Source organism: Limanda limanda, chromosome 1 (genome assembly GCF_963576545.1).
Source record: "Limanda limanda chromosome 1, fLimLim1.1, whole genome shotgun sequence".
NCBI classification, from domain to species: Eukaryota; Metazoa; Chordata; class Actinopteri; order Pleuronectiformes; family Pleuronectidae; genus Limanda; species Limanda limanda.
The window spans coordinates 37238991-37261356 of NC_083636.1; the positions used below are offsets into that span (position 1 = coordinate 37238991).

Here is a 22366-nt window from a genome sequence, read left to right on the forward strand (position 1 = left end):
AAATACTGAAGCTGCAGGAAGAGTCAATGCTTTGGTGCAATGTGCCTCAGAATTTCAGAAAATGTTTTTTAACGTATACCAACATTGCACTTCACATACTCCCAAGTTCACATCACGATTCACAACTGGGATATTACATGATTTAACATCTGACATCTACAGTTTTAGTGGTATATTGTACTTCCTCTCCCTCCACCTTAATTCCCTTGAGTGACTGATGCTATGAGACAACCACCTGCATGTTCTCTGATTTGAGTCAATATTGACGTGTCAATCAGGATCATTACTTTACATTACGTTTCATTACATGTTATTTAGCTGGCGCTTTTATCCAAAGCGACTTACAATTAGTGCATTCAACATCTATGAGCGGCCATTTAGGGGTTGGGATTTTGGCAGGTGACCTTCTGGTTGAAAGTCAACTACTCCTTGGATCCTTGTCATGACATTCCTTTATCGAGTCTGGTGGTGTGTATCATTCTCTGTTGATGCTCCAGACAAATGTGACCTGTGAATTGAAGTAAATGGCGACCACGCCTTCAAACTGGAAAAACAACAGGAAGAAAAAACATGAAATGCCTCCATACTGCTTTTGTGTTGTCACCCAAGTGTCTTTAAGCCCAGACATTCAAACTCAACTATACAACATATACAACATATACAACATATACAACATGTTATTAACCTGAATGACCTTTGACATCCAGGCGTGATTGTGGTTCCAGAAGAGGATAACAGTTGACTTTTAGGCTAAATACACGATGTAAATGAAGCCGTTTTGAGTTGAATTTGAATGTTGGGGATACGGACACTTGGATGACGCAACGATCAGGGTGGCAGCTGATGATGGATCCTAATGGCAGCAGTGGACCTATTGTGGCATCCGATCTTGATGGTGGATCATGATCTTGCTGGCTGCTGACCATAGACTATTTTGCAGCAGGACTGCTTGATACATAGTATTTCTCCTCAGATACTGACCATTACTGACAATAATCAATTCATTGACCTTCAGTTATGCTTCAAAATGTTTACCCTTATCAATGCTGCTAAAACCTCTATCTTGATGATGTTCTCCTTTACACTTGACATCTATTGCACTGCTGTCCGTCCTGGGAGAGGGATCCTTCACATTTGGCTCTCCATGGGGTTTCTACCTTCTTTTCACCCTATAAAAAGGGTTTCTTAGTAGATTTTCCTTACTATTGCTGAGGGTTAAGGGCAGAGGATGTCACACATTATGTTAGAGGCCTATGAGACAAATTGTAATTTGTGAATATGGGCTATGCAAATAAAATGTGATTGATTGATTGACCACAGGAGCAGTATGGAGCCATGTTATGACCTTTTTAAGAATCAGTCTCCACTAAATTCAATTGCATTTTACTGTGGCTGCAACACTGTTGTGTGTTGTGTGTTTTGTGGACTCCAACACTCCAGTCCACTTCACTCCACTCTCCATCTGCACGGTGAACTGCTCCTTTAAGCTCCACCACTGACTCCGCCCCCCCGCTCGGCCCTCCTCCGGTAGACGCCGGAGCAGCGAAGCCAGCGAACCAGACAGTCGAGCAGCGGACGTCGGGAGCTAAACTCCAGAGGCTCACTTCAGCTCAACACACTCCCGGTTAGCTTAACGATGAGTCGGACGGGGACGCTGGATCGGATGGAGCTGTGTGGAAGCCTCCTGACGTGGGTAGGTGGTGATGAAGTACCGGGCTGGCGGTTGGCGGCTGTCCGGCTGTCCGGCGACGCTAGCTAGCCCCCGGAGCTAACGCTAGCTGGGCGAGCTAACGGGGCAGAGCCGGGGGGACGAGTGGTTACGTGTGCAGGCCGGCCAGCTGTTTGGCTGCTGGAGCTGCTGATGTGTTGTTCCTCATCTGTCAGGGGTAGCTACAGGCTAGCTAGCTGCTTAGCTCCTTTGCTAGCTCTACTTTCCCACTGCTCGGTGGGTATGTTTAGTCCCAGGGGCGAAACGAGAGGGACGCCGGCCGGGTTTCAGCTCCTGTGTCCCCGCTTCATGTTTTCATCTGGATCGGAGATGTAACGCTACAGCACAGCGATCTGCTTTCAGTCTGAATTCCTGTCATTGTTGTCTCCTGTCTCACTCTCCTCGCTTGTCCTTCCCCATCCCTCCTCCTGATCCACATCACCAAGTAGCTCACTGGGTCTTTTCTCTGATCTGTAGCCTCACGTCGGGTATCTCCAGTCTCCAGGTCCAGGCTTGAAAACAGCGATCGAGTGGAATAAAGGCTTCAGATTAAAGGATCATGTGCTGTTGTGTTGACATTATGGAGAGGCAGCTCTGTGACAATGCCTATCAGAATGTGTGTTTGCAGAGTAGCATCAATAATGTCAACACGATTGTTTTGGTTGTGACTGTCAGTGCTTCAATGCAACATGGAACCTACAGCATAGATGGGAAAAAGCCATTGGGCATATGAGAGCAAAGGGTTACACCTATCTGTGGCTTGTCTTGCTGAAATGACACTTGCTGTAAACTGCATTGGTTCTTAGATGTGTTTACTACACACAACCTGCATACATGTCAGTAGTGTACAGTGATAACATGAATGTGGTGTTGGTCATAGTGGAGCTTTGTTTAGGTGAACTTAACTTCAAAGTCATGTGTTACCTCATAAATAGTTTAAGATCTGGTGTGTAGAGCATAAACATAAACAAGAAGTATTTAATGTACATTACATAAACAATGCAATCAAGTTTTTTGTTTGTGGACTCTTTGTTGGAATAGAATGTAGACATATTTAAAATTAGAAGGACATACAGAAAGGATGTACCTCCACCAGGTCCTGACAGTCCCTTGATAACCATTTTAAACACTAGATCCAGATTTTTATTTGAATCTGATTCACATATTCCAGTCCCCCAAACAGGCTTGATGTGTTTCATCAAGACCCATGAATAATTCTCTGTGAAATCAATGAAAATGTAGACAAACAAACTATCCCGCGAAATTTGATGGGTTGTTTTCGGAACAAATATTTTAGCAATGTGTCCAGTAGTTTTTGTGTATTTCTTTCACTATTACAAAGACAAAAACATAACATCTGCCGACCTTCAAAATAATGGTTCTGGTACAAACTGGGTTCAGCAACATGGTAACTTTTTTTTTTGATGCACAGTCACAGCCGATGTGCATTCTAGTACGTCACTGTCACCTCCACCTCTGGTTGTTGTTGCTTGGTTTATGTACGACAACAAGTTCCTAGTAATGATCATGTGGCAGGAAAACATTCCTCACATACCTGTTAACTGTGAAGTCACAGTGCCACTTTATCTGGTACTAGTTGCAGAGTCACTTTTATGTAAGAGAGCATCTCATACTCCCTGATGTGGATCATTGGGAACCCATGACAGCAATGGTTTCACACGCAGAGCAGGAGGAGAGCACAGTTTTCCCCCACACACATGCTTTTCCACAACTCAACTATTTTCCCATCTGTATCCACAAACCTGTGGTTTTCTTTTACAAAACGGAACACATCAATTTGTAGTAATTACACCACGGATATTAGGGATTGCTTTCTATTTGTGTTGCTTTCTGTGTGTTGTCATAGGTCATTTTGTCATTTGCACCAATTATTTTGCCATTAAGACTAAAGGTGATCATGGTAATCACACCTTGTAATGAAGCGCTCTTATCTTTCCTTTTCGCTCATTGCTTTAGATGATGTGATCAAAGCAGACTGATTGTAATCTGGCAAGACCACGGAACACAAGCAAGTGTTAAACTAAACCAGAACCTCAAAATGCCTCAGGTCACTCGGTGCTTTGTTGTCAGATTAATTGGTTTTCAATATTGTGTTGCAGCTCACACACGTTGTGTGACACAATCAAAAGTTAAGAAAGCCTCCAGCTAAAGCTGATTAGAAAACACTTCTGTTGATAGATGTGCTGGCCTGGATGCATGAAACCACTGTATTTCGGATGTGTAGTAAACGCATCTGTAGTTGGAGGATTTGATGATTTTATATTGTGATCGATCTTGAAGACGTTGATGATCTACTTTATTAGCAAATCTTAAGAGATGGTGATATTTAAATGTTTCTATATATGCAGCTGTGGTTGTTGACCTTGTTTCGCTTTGTGATCAGTGCTCTAAGGCTCAGTGATTGATACGATCATAACAAGCTGATTAGGAAGCGACCCCTGTGACGCAGGACATGGTTTAGCCCAGAGATATGAGATATTCTATCAACTTTAAACTGCACTAGATGAGTGTTACAATCAGCTGTGAGTGACAGCTTCAATAGCAGATTTACTCATTTTTTCCAAGTACCAAAAAGTTTTAAATGACAAATGTCAGACTAAAACTAACAACGTACAACTCTCGTGTCACCATTCATTTCTATGAAGCCAGCACAAACAGGCTTCATTCACTGACACCCTGCACAATGTCCCGAACAACATAAAGCCACTCACCTGCAGCGACCCCCCTGTGCTGTTCCAGAGACATCACATGGGGGGCATATGTCTCGGTCAAAGGCTTTGTAGTTCAGTGGTATGCACGCTACAGTTTTGTTGATGTATCAACGCAGTCGAGCGTACGGAGCTCATGTGGCCACGTGAATGTATTGATGCTCGGGAACAATGGTTTAGCGGGTAAATGCAGCTACAGAACCCTGTGAAGACAGAACGTCTGGTCTATATGCAACAGATATGTTGGACCTAAAGGTGACACCATAACTCATCAGCAAAAATAGGTCTTGATGAAGAGTCCGGACTGACCTCAAGCGTGAGGCATTACAGTCACCCTTCCCAAATGCTTTATAGCAGTGTGTGGATACCAGCTGTTGACTGGCTGTCATGTTTCTGTCAAGGCCTCTGGTGGCTGTGTGTTGTCGTTTTCTGATGGGGGGGCTCCTCCTTTATTTACTTTCCTTCGTCTTTCCTGCTAAAGGAAGTGATGCAGATCGTTGCCGCACTGGAGAGCCATCATCAAGTTTAGAACAATAGGTGTGAATGAAACCAATTTCTACCACGGTGCTTTCTTTATTCAATTCTATTTTAATAGTGTCCCTGCAGCTTACATATTTATGCTCATCTGAGTTTCAACAAATTGATGCTGACAGTACAAACGGTATTCACCTGCATTGTGTTCGTTCGGTATCCAGACACATGTCATCAGAATGTAGCTCATTCTAAAAGATAACGTAGCATCACAGTAAAGGACTTTTGTAACTGAACTGATGGAGTCAGCACTGTGTGGGTAATTGAAGTGGGTAAGGATTTTCTCAGTCTACCACTGGTAATGACTGTTATGTAATTGTCGGTATTGTTTTGGACCTTTTGTGTGTTGGCTCTGGGCCGGTGACTGGCTTCAGCCGCAAGCTGCTTGACTGATTCTCAAGAGAAGCCGCTCCCTCTCCGGTACTTGGCTGCCCGGAAACACCAGAAAGTGGTGAAATAGGAATAATAATACAGGTGATTTGAAAGTGATCAGACGTAGAAAGGTTGTCTTGGTTGTTGGGTCGTTTATTTGAAAGCTGTCATACACACAATCATGCAGCAGCAATTTAGGAAACTTCAGATTTTACTCATAATTTTAAATTAAGGTTTTTAAATAGTCGAAGTATGAACCAGTGACCAAATAAAATCATCAAACTGCTTTTTCATGCCCAATGGTTATACCCATAGAGACTGACCCTATTATTAGCCCCCTGGAGGTCATGTTATGGTCATTGCGGCATTTTGAAAATATGGCGACAATGTTTTCAAGCTTACACTTAAAGGGAGACATTACACATAATGCCGTGTCAAAGTTCTTTATACTAATATCCCTTTTTTACTTCGCTGATATATGATGATGCAATGTTCTTATTTCCTTTTCATGGGTTAACAAAATGCTGCTCAATATTCCAGACTTCTAAAGTCGAGTTGAATTAATAAAGTACAGTGAATTTATTCACTTGTTATACTTGTTTAAACTCATTTGAATGAAGTACACCTGTCAAGTCAGTAGCTGGAGAGGGTTTTGTTCTTGCATCGTATTTATTTTAGGAAAATTGTGTAAACACAGCCAGTATTTCCTCAGCGGGGAATTTAGATTCCAATGGATGAAGTGACACATCCTTGCTTACCCGACACTTTTAGCTGCTCTTCATTGAGCTCTGTGTCATTTTGGAGCCACGTCATGAAACATGAGAAGGGAATGGTGACGACTCGCAGGCAGAATTTCAATCTTCTCTTGTCATTTTCTTCTTGTCCCTTCTCCAACATTCCTGCTTCCAGTTCCTCCTCCTCTTTTGGCACACGGACTGAGAGGAATATTGACTTCTGTCTGGGCAACAGACGTTTAGCCCGGAGGAAGCGTGGAGACGAGTGGCAGAATGGGAACAAAGACAGGCCAAGTGCAATAACTGGAAAGAAAGACAAAGTGGATGTGCTTCAGTCTTGTTTGGTCCAAACATTATATAATATATTTAAAGCTCCTCTCTCAGTGCCATCACTGAAGTCTCATTGAGCAAGTAACCCCCAACCCCTCTGGTGCTGCTCAGTGGCAAGCAGGGAAAGACTGGGGTTGTCCAGGACAGCTTGTGAGAGTGAATGTGTAAAGATAGTGTCACACTTTGTTCATCTCCAAGTATGCCAGTCTTCTCGGGTCTGACTTCATTATCAGCTGGTGTATGCGAGGCTGTGTGCGGACTCCCAGTTCCCCTCCAACGTGGCCACTGCAATACAAAGAAGCCAACTGTGCATGTGTCCACAGACTCCAAGCGGACTAGAGAGCTTTATAATAAGAACAATTATATGTTCCTGGTGTTCGCAGATTTTTGTGTGCGTCCACAAGAGTATAATTAAATCCTCATTTGTGTGAGTGGTCGGGTGTTTGGGGAAGGAATGCGTCACAGCTTTTCAGTAAAGTCTTTGTTGAATGTTTTGAGCGGATTATGCTGAAGGTCAACAACATAATCTGATAAAATAATAATTGTTTTTCTCTTTATTGTTTAGATCCAGACTTTTGGAGTGGAGGCTCCATGTAAGACAGTGGATGACTTGACGAGTGGCATCGTCATGGCCCAAGCTCTACAGAAAATGTAAGTTTACATACTCTGTGAAAGTCTATGTGGCAAATGTATTATATCTGGTCAGTTTTTATAAAAGCCCTTTTTTAGCCATGTGTTTTGACATATCTGTGCAAACTGAAATATATTTTAAAACAATATATTTAAATGTTTATTTACACTAATGAGGAAACATACTGACATTTTCAGTAGGACTGTGACTCCATCACTCCTGGCATTTTTTCTCATTCAAATTCCTTAAAGAAGATTGCCCTCTCATCAAACTAGTTTTTATATTTCTATTTACAAAAGTAAACGAAAGAAAACCTAATGTTTCCCTTTTTCTTCTGTCTTCATCATTTAGAGATATAGTGTATTTCAGTGACGCTTGGATTGGTAGAATCAAGCCAGAGGTCGGGGACAACTGGAGGTTAAAGGTAAGGATCAGACATCATTTGGTCGTATGTCAAAGGTTGCATAGTTTTAGGTATTTCTTTTGCATAAATATAATATTTGCATATAATATTTGTCAGTCTCAATTGGTGATCCCTGTTATTAATATTTCAAATATTGTGGGTAAATGTCTACATAAGTATTCTCTCTTTTCAGATCAGCAATCTAAAGAAAATTTTGAAAGGCGTCATCGACTATAACCAGGAGGTAAGAACCATCTACCGTATTCATTTTGAAATAAAAATGCCTAATATTCGGTCTCAATAACCCTTTGTATACCATGAGGTTATGATTGCCTTATCTACACTTAATCCCTTAAGCACAATACATGCCATGATAATCCAAATTTCATTGATGGAATATTTACCACATTATAAATCACAATAACGTGTTTTCCTCCCGTTCAAGATCCTAGGCCAGCACATTAATGACTTCACACTACCAGATGTTAACCTCATCGGAGAACACTCTGACCCAACAGAGCTGGGGAGGATGCTGCAGCTCATACTGGGCTGTGCTGTCAACTGTGAGCAGAAACAAGGTGCGTGTTCCATATTCTGTTTGTCTGTCTTTTATATCACGAAACTTGAATTTAGCTCATAACTGTGTCTCTTTTTCTATAGAATACATCCAGACCATAATGATGATGGAGGAGTCGGTGCAGCACGTTGTCATGACAGCCATCCAAGAGGTTAGACTATCAAGCTCGTTAGACCTGGATTAAATAGTGTTTGCAATTGATAGTTGATTTATGAGAAGAACACAATGGGGTTAGTCAGATTTCTTCTTTTACTCTGAGCAGGGTTGTGGGTGTAATTGAATTGACACATTTGCAGAATACAGCTGTTAATCCTGTACAAGAGCCGAGTTGACAAACCAGGCAACTTCTTCCATCCTTTGACCTCTTTTTGTGTGTTTCCTGTAGCTGATGAGTAAAGAGACTCCGGTGACGGGAGGAAATGAATCGTATGTGGATCTAGACAGACAGGTATGGAGCCTTTATTGAACCCTGCAGGGTTTCAGTTCTCTTTTCTAACAGTGGCATCAAAGAGATCTCAAGTTTCAAGGAGAAATACACTTGCTATTATATATCTTTATACTTGCTAGAATACAAACTTAACTTCAAACCTCTGGTACTCTGTGTACAAACTGTGACTGTTTTTGTTTATTTTATTTGTATCACCCCAGATCCAGTATTTGAGCTTTAAGTCAATGGAAAATAAATTATATTTTTAACATTTGTGATGTCTTTCTGTTCTCAGCTGAAAAAAACGGCTGAGGAGCTGAACGATGCTTTGTCTACGAAGGAGGAGATCGCTCAGAGGTGTCGTGAGCTGGACATGCAGGTTAGGTTCACACAGTTGTAATCCTCCATGTTATTTGAACGCTGGTTTATACAACAGACATAAGTCAAATGTCTGAATGACACTAATAAAAAGTGAGTCTGTGTGGATAATTTGACATTAAGATGGATAACATTATTTGTGGCTGGTTATTATGCGGTGCTGGAACTAATATCCCAGTTAAATCGTAGATATTACTCAAATAACAGCATTGTTAGAAACATTTATATCATCTGCTGCTGAAGCCAAAGGCCGATTTCAACTTCTGATTATCAGGCATTAAATATTTTTTGTGAACAATGATCTTCTCCTCATTAAAATTATATTTGACATAGTTGATCTTTATCTACAATGAGTAAATTGGTGAAGGAGAGATAAAGTAGAACACACCACAATGTGTTTGTGTGTTGTTGTTTTTTTAAATTGAAATCCAAATCAAAGGATATGGGTGTAAACATAACCTCATTGCATGGGGTAATGCACATTTGTTTGCAGTTGTGTACTTAATAGTTTTTTAGGTTGAATACATTCAAAACCCAGAGAAAGACATAGTTATAAATACACAGTGGTCACACATTCACACACTTGTACTATCTAATTGTGTTATGCTTTGTATTTCTTTAAAAGCAGCTCCCTTTTTCTGTACAAATTTAATTAAACCGCATGAACCTTAACAATGTCAAATTGTGGCAGACGAAGAGATGATATATTCATCATCTAATCAAAATTGACATTTAGAATTTATTTTCTGCTATTCAGAAAAAAGGAGCTGTATATTAAACTGTTACCTGCTCTCTTGTTGTGATAAATCACTTTCCTCTTATTTCCTGACTATTCTCAATACTGTGTGCCTTGCTTTAAAGGCCCTCCATGTCCAAGAGGAGCGTGATAGACTGAGGTTAGAGTTTAATGAGCTAGAAGAGAGGGTAAATCCAAACTTTCTTCTTTCCGTCTCTTCCTTCCATCCATGGTGTGTGGTGTGTCTAATAGTCCTGGAATCGTTTTCTCAGTCTGCTTGCACCAGCATCCCTTTTGGAACCAAGATCTCCCCTTGTCCTGATTATGTGTGCATGTGTGTGTACACGTTTATGCACAAGTGTTTGTGCACACGTATACACACGGTCTTCTCGGTGCACACAGCCACACACTTGTGTGGATGTGTCAGATGTCGCCCCTTCAACGACAACATCCTGCCTCGTTACCCTGTTGTGTTTCATGTACTGTCCCACAGCAACAGTAGGCAGCAAGAGGTTTTTGGACCAATAGGAAGGAATCATTAACTAGTAGAACTGTTGGTTGGATATATGACACATATTGACAGATTATATGCTATTAATATGTTACATTACTGCTAAGGATTTTCGACTTTTGGAAGTGCACATCGAGAACCAAGTTTGTTCTACCGGTTTTTCACACTGGTGCAAGTTCTCCCAGTATGCTTCCACATAACAGTGTTACTGACTAAATCAAATGACTTACATTCCACACATAGGAGTGTCAAAAATCATCAGCTGTCAAATATATTTAAAAACTTCTACCGGTTCAGTTTCTTTAGTCTACTTGTAGTTATACAAAATATGTGACACAGGACAACACATTGAACTTTGAACAAAACACAAGTCAATACAGTGAAACCCGAAGTACTCTCCACTGGTGTCACAAGACGATAGATATGATCCCTCTCACTTCCTCACTTACACAGTTGCTACGTCATTTGTGGACAACACTCATACCAGAGCTCAAGGTTTTAACCTCATAGAGCAAGTCAAGTTTGTTTTAATAGTCCTGATATTATGAAGGGTTTATTGATTCAGGTTTTAATAAATCCAACAACAACCAGGGATTAGAAAGGGTGGGAATAGCAGTGAAAATAACCAGCTTCTGCTTTGCTTTGTGTGGAGTTTGATTCCCTGTCTATCACAATGACAAAACGACATCAAACCATATGTAGCCCTATTTGCTATGTTGGTGTGTCCGGTGTGTCTTTGCTTCCTCACTGCGGTTGATGATGCAGTGATTGTGATTAACCTGTTTAAAGAAAATGTTGACAGATGCAATTTGAAAGCTTTAGTCTCACTCCCTTCTAACTTGTTTCCCCTTTGTCTGCCTCTCTATTTCCACTTTCCTCTTATCCAATTCCCTTCTTCTCCCTATTCCTCTAATTGTGCATCTCACCACTGGACCGTCTCCTTCTGCTCCTTTTCTTATTCTTTTTCCTACGTTCCTCCGTTCTTCCATTCTTTCCCCTTCTCTTCACCACCTCCCCCTTCCCCAGGTGGCAGCGCTGCAAGAGGAGAAGAGCAGTTTACTCGCAGAAAACCAGGTCATGATGGAGAGACTCAACCAGTCGGACTCCATAGAGGACATCAACAGCCCAGCTGGACGCAGACACCTCCAGCTGCAGACACAACTCGAGCAACTACAGGAGGAAACGTTCAGGTGAGGAGATGGAAGGAGATTTTGTAACTTGAAAAGTGAGCGCTGGCTCTACTGAATTGGAAGGATGATTATTGTTATTAACTCATTTTAGGTTGGAGGCGGCAAAAGATGACTACCGGATACGGTGTGAGGAGCTTGATAAAGAACTGATTGATGTAAAGTCACAGAATGAAGAGCTTGTGTCACTGGCTGATGAAGCCCAGTCTCTTAAGGATGAGATGGATGTTTTACGGTAAGTTGGAAAATGTAATGTAAGCATTCATTGTGTTACAGTCAGAAAGAAACAGGAGATGACAAAAGCCCAATATTTCATTTTGGAACCACTCTCCTGTTATATCAGATATGTGTTGTTGCAGGCATGTTGCTACACAGACAGAGCTTTAGTAAAGCTTTCCCCTTTATGTAACCTCACAAAATGAAACCGCTCATTGTTTTCCCCCTCTAGGCATTCATCAGACAAAGTCTCCAAACTGGAGGGGACAGTGGAACACTACAAGAAGAAGCTGGAGGACATGGGACTTCTGAGGAGACAGGTACTCAATCACACACAGAAGGAACTTACAGCGTATAAATATCCATATAAGTCAGCACAATGATGCTTACTTTTCCGTGGCTGTTCTTCAGAATAAGTTGATGGAGGAGAAGAACACAGTGTTAATGCAAACCAACGTCGGTTTGGAAGAAGAGCTACGAAAGGCAAATGCCACCAAGGGCCAGCTGGAGACTTACAAGAGACAGGTACCCAATCAACTGCCATGTTGTTTACTCGCAAACATCTTAATTTACAATTCCCCTGACAGGAGCATCTAACCGTAACCCATGGATAACATCTCATTTCCAACTCTTCTCGCTCTGCGCAGGTGGTTGAACTTCAGAACAGACTTTCGGAAGAGTCTAAAAAGGCCGACAAGATGGAGTTCGAGTACAAACGTGTCAAAGAGAAAGTGGACTCCCTACAAAAAGAAAAAGATGTATGTTCAATTCACTTCCTTAATAAACAAATGAGTGAAACTGGAATGATCAAACGGTCTCCGCTCTCTGTATCACTTCATCATATGGATTTCTCTGTCTCCCTCTGTAGCGTATGCGGACGGAGAGAGACTCGCTGAAGGAGACGATTGAGGAGCTGCACTGTGTCCAGGCTCAGGAGGGACAGCTTACATCTAGTGAGGAAATGCAGCCAAACATGAGTAGTTGAGCTTGTGTTGAGTGGGGTTTATTCCTGACCTCTAATAACAACAACACTATCTGTTTACCCAGGTCTCTTCCCATTGGTCAGCAACGACGGCTCAGATTCGCTGGCTGCTGAGATCACAACCCCAGAGATTCGGTATGACTATAATTTATTTTAATTACACTTATTAGGTCAGTTAGGGTAAATTAAATATTATATTTTACATAGTGATAAATATCAGCAGTAAAAAATTTTGAGCACAAGCATCTTCAAAATCCTGTATATTGTCACACGAAAGACATTTACTTAACAGTTTTTTTCAAGATTTTAAAGTCCATATTGCAAGTTGCTTGTTAAAATCAGATCAGTTAGGATTAAGGAAGCAATTTGAAAAGTGCTCTACAACGATTGGTTGGCAGTTGGATCCCCCTCTTGGTCTTGCTTTGTGTTTACTGTCTGTCTGCTGTGCTACAGCCAGATTATTTCAAGCCTTTTCCCCCCTGCTGCTTTTTCTGCCAAATTAAGGTAGATGAGAGTTTGGCCCTGAAATGAGCCTTCTCTCTCTGTAGTGAGTTATGTAATAGTTGTGTGTGAGTTACATCAGCCTGGCTGCCGCTCTCCAAGAGGGCTGGGTTTTCTTCTGGTCACATAAAGTGCCTGGATTTTAGTTCAGCATTTGCAAACCCAGAACAATGTGGATTTCCTTTGAAATCCTAATCTTACAAAAGCTGCTTATGGAACAAATGTTGTACTTGAGTTAAATCAATCCAAACTATTTGTTAGCCTTTTGTGGCAGAGTAGTGGAAAGCTGTAGTTTCTTGAGATGTCATATCCAGCAGGGATTCAAAAAACGAAAGAAAAATGTTTTTAGCTTCAGCAAAGTTTCACGTGAGATATCAGAGATACAAACTACGTAACTTGCTCTTTTGTTGGTCATCAGTTCGAGTGAGCGTATGTGAAAAGCTGAAGCGGCCTTTTAAAAGCCACATCTGGATTTGATCATTTCTGGTTTCCTCTGAAATGAACCCAGCCAGATGAACAGCTGGAAACACACAGTTATTCTCTGTCTGCTGCAGTGCAGGAATCAAAACTCCACCAGAGCAATCCAGTCAAGTTTATTTAATATAGTTTTTATCGAATAAGCTTCGCTGGAACCTTTACTCAACTCTGCCTCCCTTCTCCCTCAGCTTTACACTGACTAGCCACCGCCTGCGAGTGTATAAACATTAAGCCGGTTCTTCAGTTTGGAAAGGAGTCAGCAGCCACACCCTAAAGAAAGACTCGAGTAACAGACTGTTCTGACTCAGTGCTACCAGAATTCTGATTCTTATGTTAAGGTGCAGATTAGATATGTCACTGGGCAAGTAAAGTGGCTGCTCATTCAAATAATTAAGTTAGACAAGTACAGACATGATTTATCTTCTTACCAAATATTAACTGATGCCCACTCAAATACGTTTATATCATGTCTAGGTTTCACAAGATTTTGCTTTTACAGTTTGAAAACCCCATTTGTCTTGATTCATTTTGATATGATACCAGAATAATTTTTGTTAAGAGATATTGCAGATTAAAGGTGTTTGATAACCATTACTATTTCAGTCAATTGTGATCAGAAATCCATGTTATTTGTAACATGGAATGAATTATTCTGTGTTTTTTTTTCTTACAGAGAACATTTGATTCGTCTTCAGCATGAGAACAAGATGCTGAAGTTGGCCCAGGAGGGATCAGACAACGAGAAGATCACTCTGCTGCAGAGTCTACTGGAGGACGCAAACAGAAGAAAGAACGAGCTGGAGACGGAGAACAGGTCAGCAATGATGAGCAGAGGAACGTGCAGATTAACAGCCAAAGAAAAGATATATATAAAAAGATGTAGAAGTGAAATATCTGTTGCTTTTTTATGTAGTTTTGACTGTGGTGAGATTATTTCCTTGTTTTAGAACCTAGATCAATCTCCTTTCTTTATACTGGAAAATCAATTTGACCTTTGAGTCAGAAGCCTGCCTCTATGGTTTTTATCTACCACTGCATAACTTTGCTGCTTCCTTTCTTTAAGCTATGTAGTCTGACTGGTCTTCTGTGCTTCATCCAGGTTAATCAATCAGCGCTTGATGGAGGAACAGGGTCAGGTGGAGGAGCTGCAAAAGTCTCTTGAGGAACAGGGCTCCCAAGCAGATGATGTAAGTTATAAAGAATGTGTTATGTATTGTGTGTTTGTGCACATTACTGATACTGTAAAGAAAATGAAATTCCCTTCATACCACAACTAGATAGATATAGATAGTCAGCAAGACTGCAGTACACTGCTCCTCCTGAAGGGTCAAGGTTCTTTAGGTACTTTATCTTAGGTTCCTTACACACTCACAATTATTTATCTGGCCAGTGCATAGAACCAAAATCTTTTGATTTCCCTTTGTTATTACTAACTTATTAACATTAACCATTTCTAACACCTATTGTATCCACTTTGTTTATTTTGTGTGTTTGCTTTTATCTAAATTCTATATTGTAGCATTACATAATCATTGTTTCTCTTTGAATAAACAGAAGCCTTGGGTCATCTGACTGGCTTGAAGTTTACAAACTAAAATCCTCACATAAATTAACCAGCTGCTGTTCATAATAACATTATGTCTAATCTGTGATCCTAAACACAAAAGAGAAACCAGCCTTCTTCTCTGCTCCTTGTCTCCCCTGAACCAGATTCTAGTAGGAAACAACTGGTATTTAGGACGAGGAGGTTTGGACCCAACAAGGCTTTTGTGTGAGAGAGAGCTTGCATGTGTGTCAATTACGATCACTATGCGCCTTTAGTACATAATCAACCTTAATCAAAAACATTTTGTGGTCTTTGTCGGGGTTTCCGGTTCCTTCTCTGTCAGTTTGTGTAGATTAAGCCTCCGATCAGTTTTTCTTAACTTCCTTCCTCTTTGCTGAAGATGAAAAGATCAGTGATACTTTCAGTATTTAACAGATGGAGTCAAGTTTAAAGAAGTAAGAGCACAGTAAGCAGAGTGTTGATGTGCTATTGCAATCGCAAGGAAGACCTGGTGCTGTGGCCTTTTTTAAACGATCAAAAATCATTTTTGGACGCTGGGTAATTGCCCTTGCTTAAGATCAATACAATCAAGTGTTTCAGAAGAATGGTCTAAAGTTCATTGAGCTGGAAAACAGGAGAAACAAAACTAGGCAAAAGAACCCAAAGAAAATAGACTAAGGAATAAAACCGTCCACATTCGGCCGGGCTGGGACTCCTGCCATTCAGTTAAATACTTATGTTTCTTTTTTCCAAATAATGCTCCCTCTGTCAGACAATAGTAAGTATATGTGTTTGATATCAGACAAGTTCCTTCTGTTGAACTTTGCTCTTTCATGACCTTAGTTTGTATTGAACCAAATGTGTCACAACTCAGAATGTAATAAATCTGCACTATTTCTCAGAGGATATTCTCTGAAAATAATATTTAAAATCTGATGGATGGAAGTCCACCAAGAATCATTAGATCTTAACCTTATATTGAGCCTGTCACTGACTTCTGTGCGTTTGTTACACTGAGTTGTTGCACACAGGGAAAGGTCATTTTCTCATAGCCAACTATCAGTAGTCTGAGGTACAGTTTCATTTCCTGATAGAAATAGAGACGTCTTTGGTTAGTCCTTAGTTACATGACACTTGTAGATTTTTTCTCCTCCTCTCTGGCCCTTGATACTGTTGTCTTCTAGTTTAGAGTCTGAGTGTGGAAACTTCTCTCTAGTAGATTTTACATTTCAACTTTCACGTGATTTTATTGAACATTTTACAACATGAATAGTTGACACAGGATCAAAATGCAAAAAAGAATTCTAAAGCTCATCTAATCCTGAATATTATTTGTGATTATAGCAGAAAATCAAGTTATCACCCAAACATTACTGATTGTCTTTCTGCTTTGCTGCTCTATTGATTCCCTTTTTGAAATTTCAGATGTTTGTATGTATAAGATATCCAGAATCGTTAATATCAAATCCACTATGATGATCATTTCCAAATATAATTGACTCTACATTTCCCTCTGCTGGACGCCATGGGAAATGCTCAAGATTTGATCAACTCCTGTTCATCCTAGATCAGACAGATGTTTAACTTGTCAGAACTATGTTTTAGGTGTTTATTTTATATGTGTCTCTATGATGCCGTGCACATTGCCCCAGGGCCCCGTTAATTGTGGGACTTGTGTTCCATCATGAAGTGGAACTGAACAATCTCAGGGACTAGTATCACACAGAAATGTAGCTGCAGGTATAAAAATGACATCAACAGCCAAAGTTTGCTGCAGGTCCTGCATTGATCCAACAGAGCGGCTCTTGAAATTCTGGTTTGTTGAAGGTCTAATATATGATTAATGTTATTTTCATTTTGTCTCTTTCAGTCTTCGATTCTGAAAAAGAAATATGAGCAGCACATGTAAGTGATTTCACACACCAGGAGCTGTCTTTGTACTTCAAATATACATGAGAAATTGGACGAAAAAATAATTTTACTTTATTCTTTCCATCAGGGAGAAAGTACGAGACCTGAACAATGAGTTACTGAAGAAAAACACCTTCATCGATGAGATGGAGCCTAAATACAGCGCCAGCAGTGAGTTTGTGCCCCTGCTATATTTGGACTGTGTGAAGTCTGTTTGCTTTCATCCTCTCTTGCTGTCTATTCCTCTTTTTATATTAGAAATTACTAGGGCTGGGCAAGTTAACTCGTTTTAATCGAGTTAACTCAAGTGATGAGTTAACTCGATTGTTTATCCGCCAATTATTTTCTTTTTTCCTGTTCTGCAGCATTATTTTCTTTTTTCCTGTTCTGCAGCAGTCAGCAACAGACTTTCACAAAATAAAAGCCTGACTTTCACAATAAAACAATAAATAATCAAACCTGAGTGAATGCGAGATAAAATAATTAATCGAGTTAACTCATCACTTGAGTTAACTCGAGTTAACTCGAGTTAACTCCATTGAAACGAGTTAACTTGCCCAGCCCTAGAAATTACATAATACCTGATGTTGCAACACAGATATGACTCAGCAAATGCATATTAAAGAGCACAGGATGGGTTGAGTCAAACACGTGTGTTGTTCCCTCTCAGGTCAGCGAGTGGATGATCTGGAAGAGGCCTTGAAAAAGAAAGATGAAGACATGAAGCAGATGGAGGAGAGATATAAGAAATACCTGGAAAAAGCCAAGAGTGTGAGTATATTTTTATTGCCATAGGATCAACAGTAGTATCTTTTGTACTCTGCACTGTAACTAGTGATATTTGCTGTGGGTAATTGTGATTGTGATTGAATGTTTCTCCTCCAGGTGATCCGGACCCTGGACCCCAAACAAAACCAGGGTTCAGGTCCTGAGGTCCAGGCCCTGAAGAACCAGCTGCAGGAGAAGGAGAGGATGTTACACTCACTGGAGGTAATTTGTTAGCTAAGGCTCAGATGATCGTGTACAGGAGTCAGCAGCTTGTAGGTCAATGTTCACAGGTCAACTCGTAGATGATTGCTCACAGGAGACATGGTAAACATGTGAAAAAAACAGTATATCTTTTCTTATGTATTTGTGTCTTTATTTTTCCTCCAAACAGAAGGAGATGGACAAGACAAAGACCCAGAGGGATTACGAGGAGAAACTGATTGTTTCAGCCTGGTACAATATGGTAAGAAGTACTTTACGCAGCCAGTAGCTTTGACACCAGTCAAGTGTCCTTTTATATGTGACACTTGTCATGTAGAGCTAGGATTTAAGGACAACGAGATTAATACAGACACAAAAATCATTTAAATGACAATTTAAAGCAGTGAAGACGTTATCATAGACATTTTTAAAGTAACTGTCCTGAAAATGATTGCAATGTCAGATATAACATTGAAAGAAAGAACATTTTACACTACTCTTATGTTTCATGATGAATTACATGTTCTTTAGTTAACATTTTTAGACTCTAAATGTCTCTGATACACAGTGTTGGGAAGGATACTTTCAAAACGTATTCCGTTACAGAATACAGAATACATGCCCAAAAATGTAATCTGTAACGTATTCCATTACATTAACTAATCTGAGTAACGTATTCTGAATACTTGGAATACTTCCGGTTTGTATTGCATATTTTAAGTGTATGATTGCGGCGTTGTTATAGTCAGTGGAGCAGCAGCAGTTTAAAATCTCTCTCGGCTGATGCGGCGGGCCAGCTGGATGTCCGGCTCCCAGCCACTCCCACCTCTGTGCCGGTCCTACCGGAGGCTGAAGCCCCCCCCTGCGCCAAGGCTGCCTCGCGCCTTGCAGCGATCGTTTCGGCGTCGAGTCTATTTTTTGCGCTTGACGCGAGCGTATCGCTCCAGGAAACACACTGAAAAATGATTTTAAACGATATTGAGGATATTTTATATGATATAAATGATAAAGTATGCATCCCATAGTTTGTATTCCCCTTCTGTTGTCCTGGAGTTTTAATTTTACCAATTTTACCAATCACATTATTAAATGCCCCCCTCTGCCCCTCCATACAGACACACAAGCAGTCATAAAGATAAAAAGAGGGGGGGGGGGGGGTTCCGTTGTGAACCCGGCGTGCCTCGCTGGTCTCCTGCAGAGCCGTGACAGCGGAGCTCTGGAAGCGCAGGTCGGTCTTCTCTCACCAGGCGCTGGAAGGGCAGCTTGCGGATCAGCAGCTCCGTAGACTTCTGGTAGCGACGGAACTCTCTCAGAGCCACGGTCCCGGGCCTGTAACGGTCCCGAGCCGGTAGCGGTGAGGCTCCTTCACGCCGCCGGGGGCCGGGCGCTCTTACGGCAGCCCTGGTCTCCAGCTGCTTCCTGGGGGCTTTGCCGCCGGTGGATTTACGAGAGAGTGAATAAACTCGAGAAATACCGTCATGTAATCCACTGATTTCAACAATGTAACTGTATTCTGAATACCATCTATTTAATTTGTAACTGTAACGGAATACAGTTACTCATAATTTGTATTCTAAATACGTAACGCCGTTACATGTATTCCGTTACTCCCCAACACTGCTGATACACAGGAAAACCTCTTTTCTAGCATATACTCAAAATATGAACTAATTTGGCATGTTCACCACTAGAGGGCGGCATAGACTGTTGTATAAGTTCAGTCGTCACTGTTTGCTGTGTCACATGTTTGATCAAGAGCTGGTGTTAATGTTCTATATAAGAGTCTATACATATATATATATGTACTTCACACTTATAGTGACCCATTACTGAAACCTCCTCTGACCTTCCCCTGCATCTTTCCTCAGGGCATGACTATCCAGAAGAAGGCGGCTGAAGACCGACTTGCCAACACCGGCTCCGGTCAGTCCTTCCTGGCCCGGCAGAGACAAGCCACCAGCTCCCGCCGCTCCTACCCCGGCCACGTCCAGCCAGCTACCTCAAGGTAGAAAGGCAACGGGGGCAGAAACAGCACCGCGACAAACTACCTTTCAGATCCGCTGAACTTGGCTGAGGCTCACTATCTCCACTCAGTTCTTGATTTCCTCCTTTCTGTCAATTGATTGTCTTCTTTCCCTTCTTGATCAGATCCATGAGGTAGAGATCCCGGGAACTCCCCAAAACTTGCACCTCTTTTCCCCTGACTAAGCATATTTTACTCCACTGATGCCAGGCTTCTACCATTTTTGAACCCCCGGCATATTCAATAGGATCTGACTCACCCCAAACCCCCCCTTCTTTCTCCCTTTCAACCACTGACCTTCTTCAACCTGTACTTTGTGGCAAACCTTTGCCGGGGAGGCAGTTTCGCCCCCCCAGGGGTGGGAGGAGTTGCATCTCCTCCGTCATGTCTGTTGGGAGGAACCGCTCTACCTGTTCATGCAGTCTTTATGCACATCTCTACCTGTGATAACGTTTGAGGCTCATCTTGTTTTGTGACCCGAGTTGGCAGATTTTCTGTTTCGTGTTAACTGTGTTTTAACTCTTGTGATGTAGCTTTAAGAAGCTAACAGCAAATATCAGTCACACGTGTCCATGTTTCATTTGATTTGTTTCAGAAGGTTGCTCCTTTGTTTTATCAATGTGTTATAGAGCAACAAATGCACAGAGGCATAGGAAGATGTGTGATTATCACATGCAAATGTTTAATTTGATTTTAACATTTTCTGATTGATTTGGTTTGAAAAACAAAACGCAGTTTGTCTTGTAACAGACGTAATTGTGAAAGGATTATTTTTCTCCCAAGGGAAAAAGAAAGAAGGCTGTTTGAGAAAGTTCAATCCAGGGCTCAGTAGAGATCAGTGTGTTAACTGTGTTTACGGCTTCTCATTGTGTGCGGAGCCGACGTCCAGCAAAGTGAGAAATGCTTCCGTTCACATGTTTTTAGCATCACCAGCATTTACCAGGTTGTCTCAGACAACACCTTGTGTGCCATAGTTTATTGTCCTCGACACACGGTCGGTTTCACCTCATACATAGGAAGACATGTGGTCAAAGGAAAATCTCGTCTTGAGGTTAAACAGATTGTGAATTTCAGATCCTCGTACTGTCCGGTTGAAACAGGATTTAGATTATAAATCTCCCTTGATGCCAATAAGTCACCAAAGAGAAGGTGTTCAAACCATATTGCACAGCAGAGCTACTTCCCATATCGTCTTAGAATCATTGTTATAGTAGAAAAGGTTTGTCATGGTGTTGGGCGCTGTGGTTAATGTTTTTGTCTTTATCGCCTAAAGCTCTTTTCTACGTGTATTGCACGTGATTTGTCATCCCAAATTATTTGTATGCGTTTTTTTTTGGTTTCCATAGCGTGTTCTAAAAGACGTCAACACAATAATTCGCTAGCTGTGAATTTTCAGGGCATTTTCCTGCTGCGTTGTCACATGGGTTCACTCAGACACTCTCCTGACATTTTATCAGGGGCCTGCTAAGTTCCGCTGAAAGTCCGGAGCAACTGACTCTCTCACGTACAGCCCCTCTGGAAAATTCCAGGAAAGTGTCCAGTGCATGTAACCTGTTGTCTTCTGTTGGACCTGCTGAGGCGTTGACTCTAGCTTCTGTCTTCTGACTGTCATGTCTCTCTCTCTCCTCCTCTAACAGCAATGTCACTGCATGACCGCTGCACCACTGACCCGGCCGAGCGAGCGCCGAGCGAGCGGCAGAGGCTCTCCATGCATGAACCCCCCGCCCGCCTGCCGTTTGCATGACTTTGCATTGACTCCAGCCTGCGAATAACCAGCACCGCAGCATGAGCACTAACAACCCCCCCCCCCTCTGCAGTGTCATGCGTTGTAACCTTCAACACGAGCCGGAGGAGGGATGTGGTCGGGAAAAAAGAAAACCCTCACCCTCCTTCCCCAGTTCACCGTTTTCCACCCTTCTGGCAAATGCTCCCTCGCTCCTCTTGTTCCCCTGCTCTTTGTTATCCTCTCCATCTCCCCCCCCCCCCCCTCTACTTACTCTTCATGAAACCTGTCTGCTTGCGCTTCCACACCACATCAAGTCTGTTACAATCCAACCAACAGTATGTCACAACCGGCGAGTACAGGGTGCGGAGGACAGTCTGTGAATGACCCATCTGCTTGGATAGACCTTCTCTGTGGTGCTTGTGTGAGACTCGCGCTGCTTCAGGAAACCTCAGTGACATTTCTCCACGTATCTGTTTTTGATTTACATGGTCGGTGGACTGTTGGCTCCTGTGAGAAACAGTCGGGAGGTGTAGCCTGCAGATGAGTCTGCAAAACAAAAACAAACAAAAAAGAGAAACCAGCTTTCCCCCCTTTTCAAGTGTGGATCTTCTGCAGTGGTTCTGCTTGGTTCTCCTCATCATGCTGCCAGATCTTAGAAGTGCTTTTACCACAAGTATTATCGGAGTACAACCAGTTGTGGACTAAAGGAGAGCTCACAGGGCATTAGTGGTTTGCCCTCGAGGCCTTTGGACAGTTTGCAG

The 22366-nt window shown here is 41.7% G+C and overlaps 1 protein-coding gene across 1 annotated transcript; it reads left to right on the plus strand.

The window, feature by feature from the left end:
- The first annotated feature begins 1563 nt into the window (after positions 1–1563).
- hook3 (hook microtubule-tethering protein 3) lies at positions 1564–21851 on the plus strand. Its single transcript, XM_061075502.1, has 23 exons — positions 1564–1693; positions 6970–7055; positions 7387–7459; positions 7632–7682; positions 7884–8016; positions 8099–8166; positions 8401–8463; positions 8738–8821; positions 11094–11257; positions 11349–11489; positions 11703–11790; positions 11882–11995; positions 12118–12228; positions 12339–12423; positions 12518–12587; positions 14104–14244; positions 14530–14617; positions 16847–16881; positions 16976–17058; positions 17558–17658; positions 17773–17877; positions 18047–18118; positions 19725–21851. The coding sequence occupies exons 1-23, from the start codon at positions 1637–1639 to the stop codon at positions 19863–19865; spliced, it is 2154 nt and encodes a 717-aa protein (XP_060931485.1). The 5' UTR covers positions 1564–1636; the 3' UTR covers positions 19866–21851.
- The last annotated feature ends 515 nt before the right edge of the window (positions 21852–22366 follow it).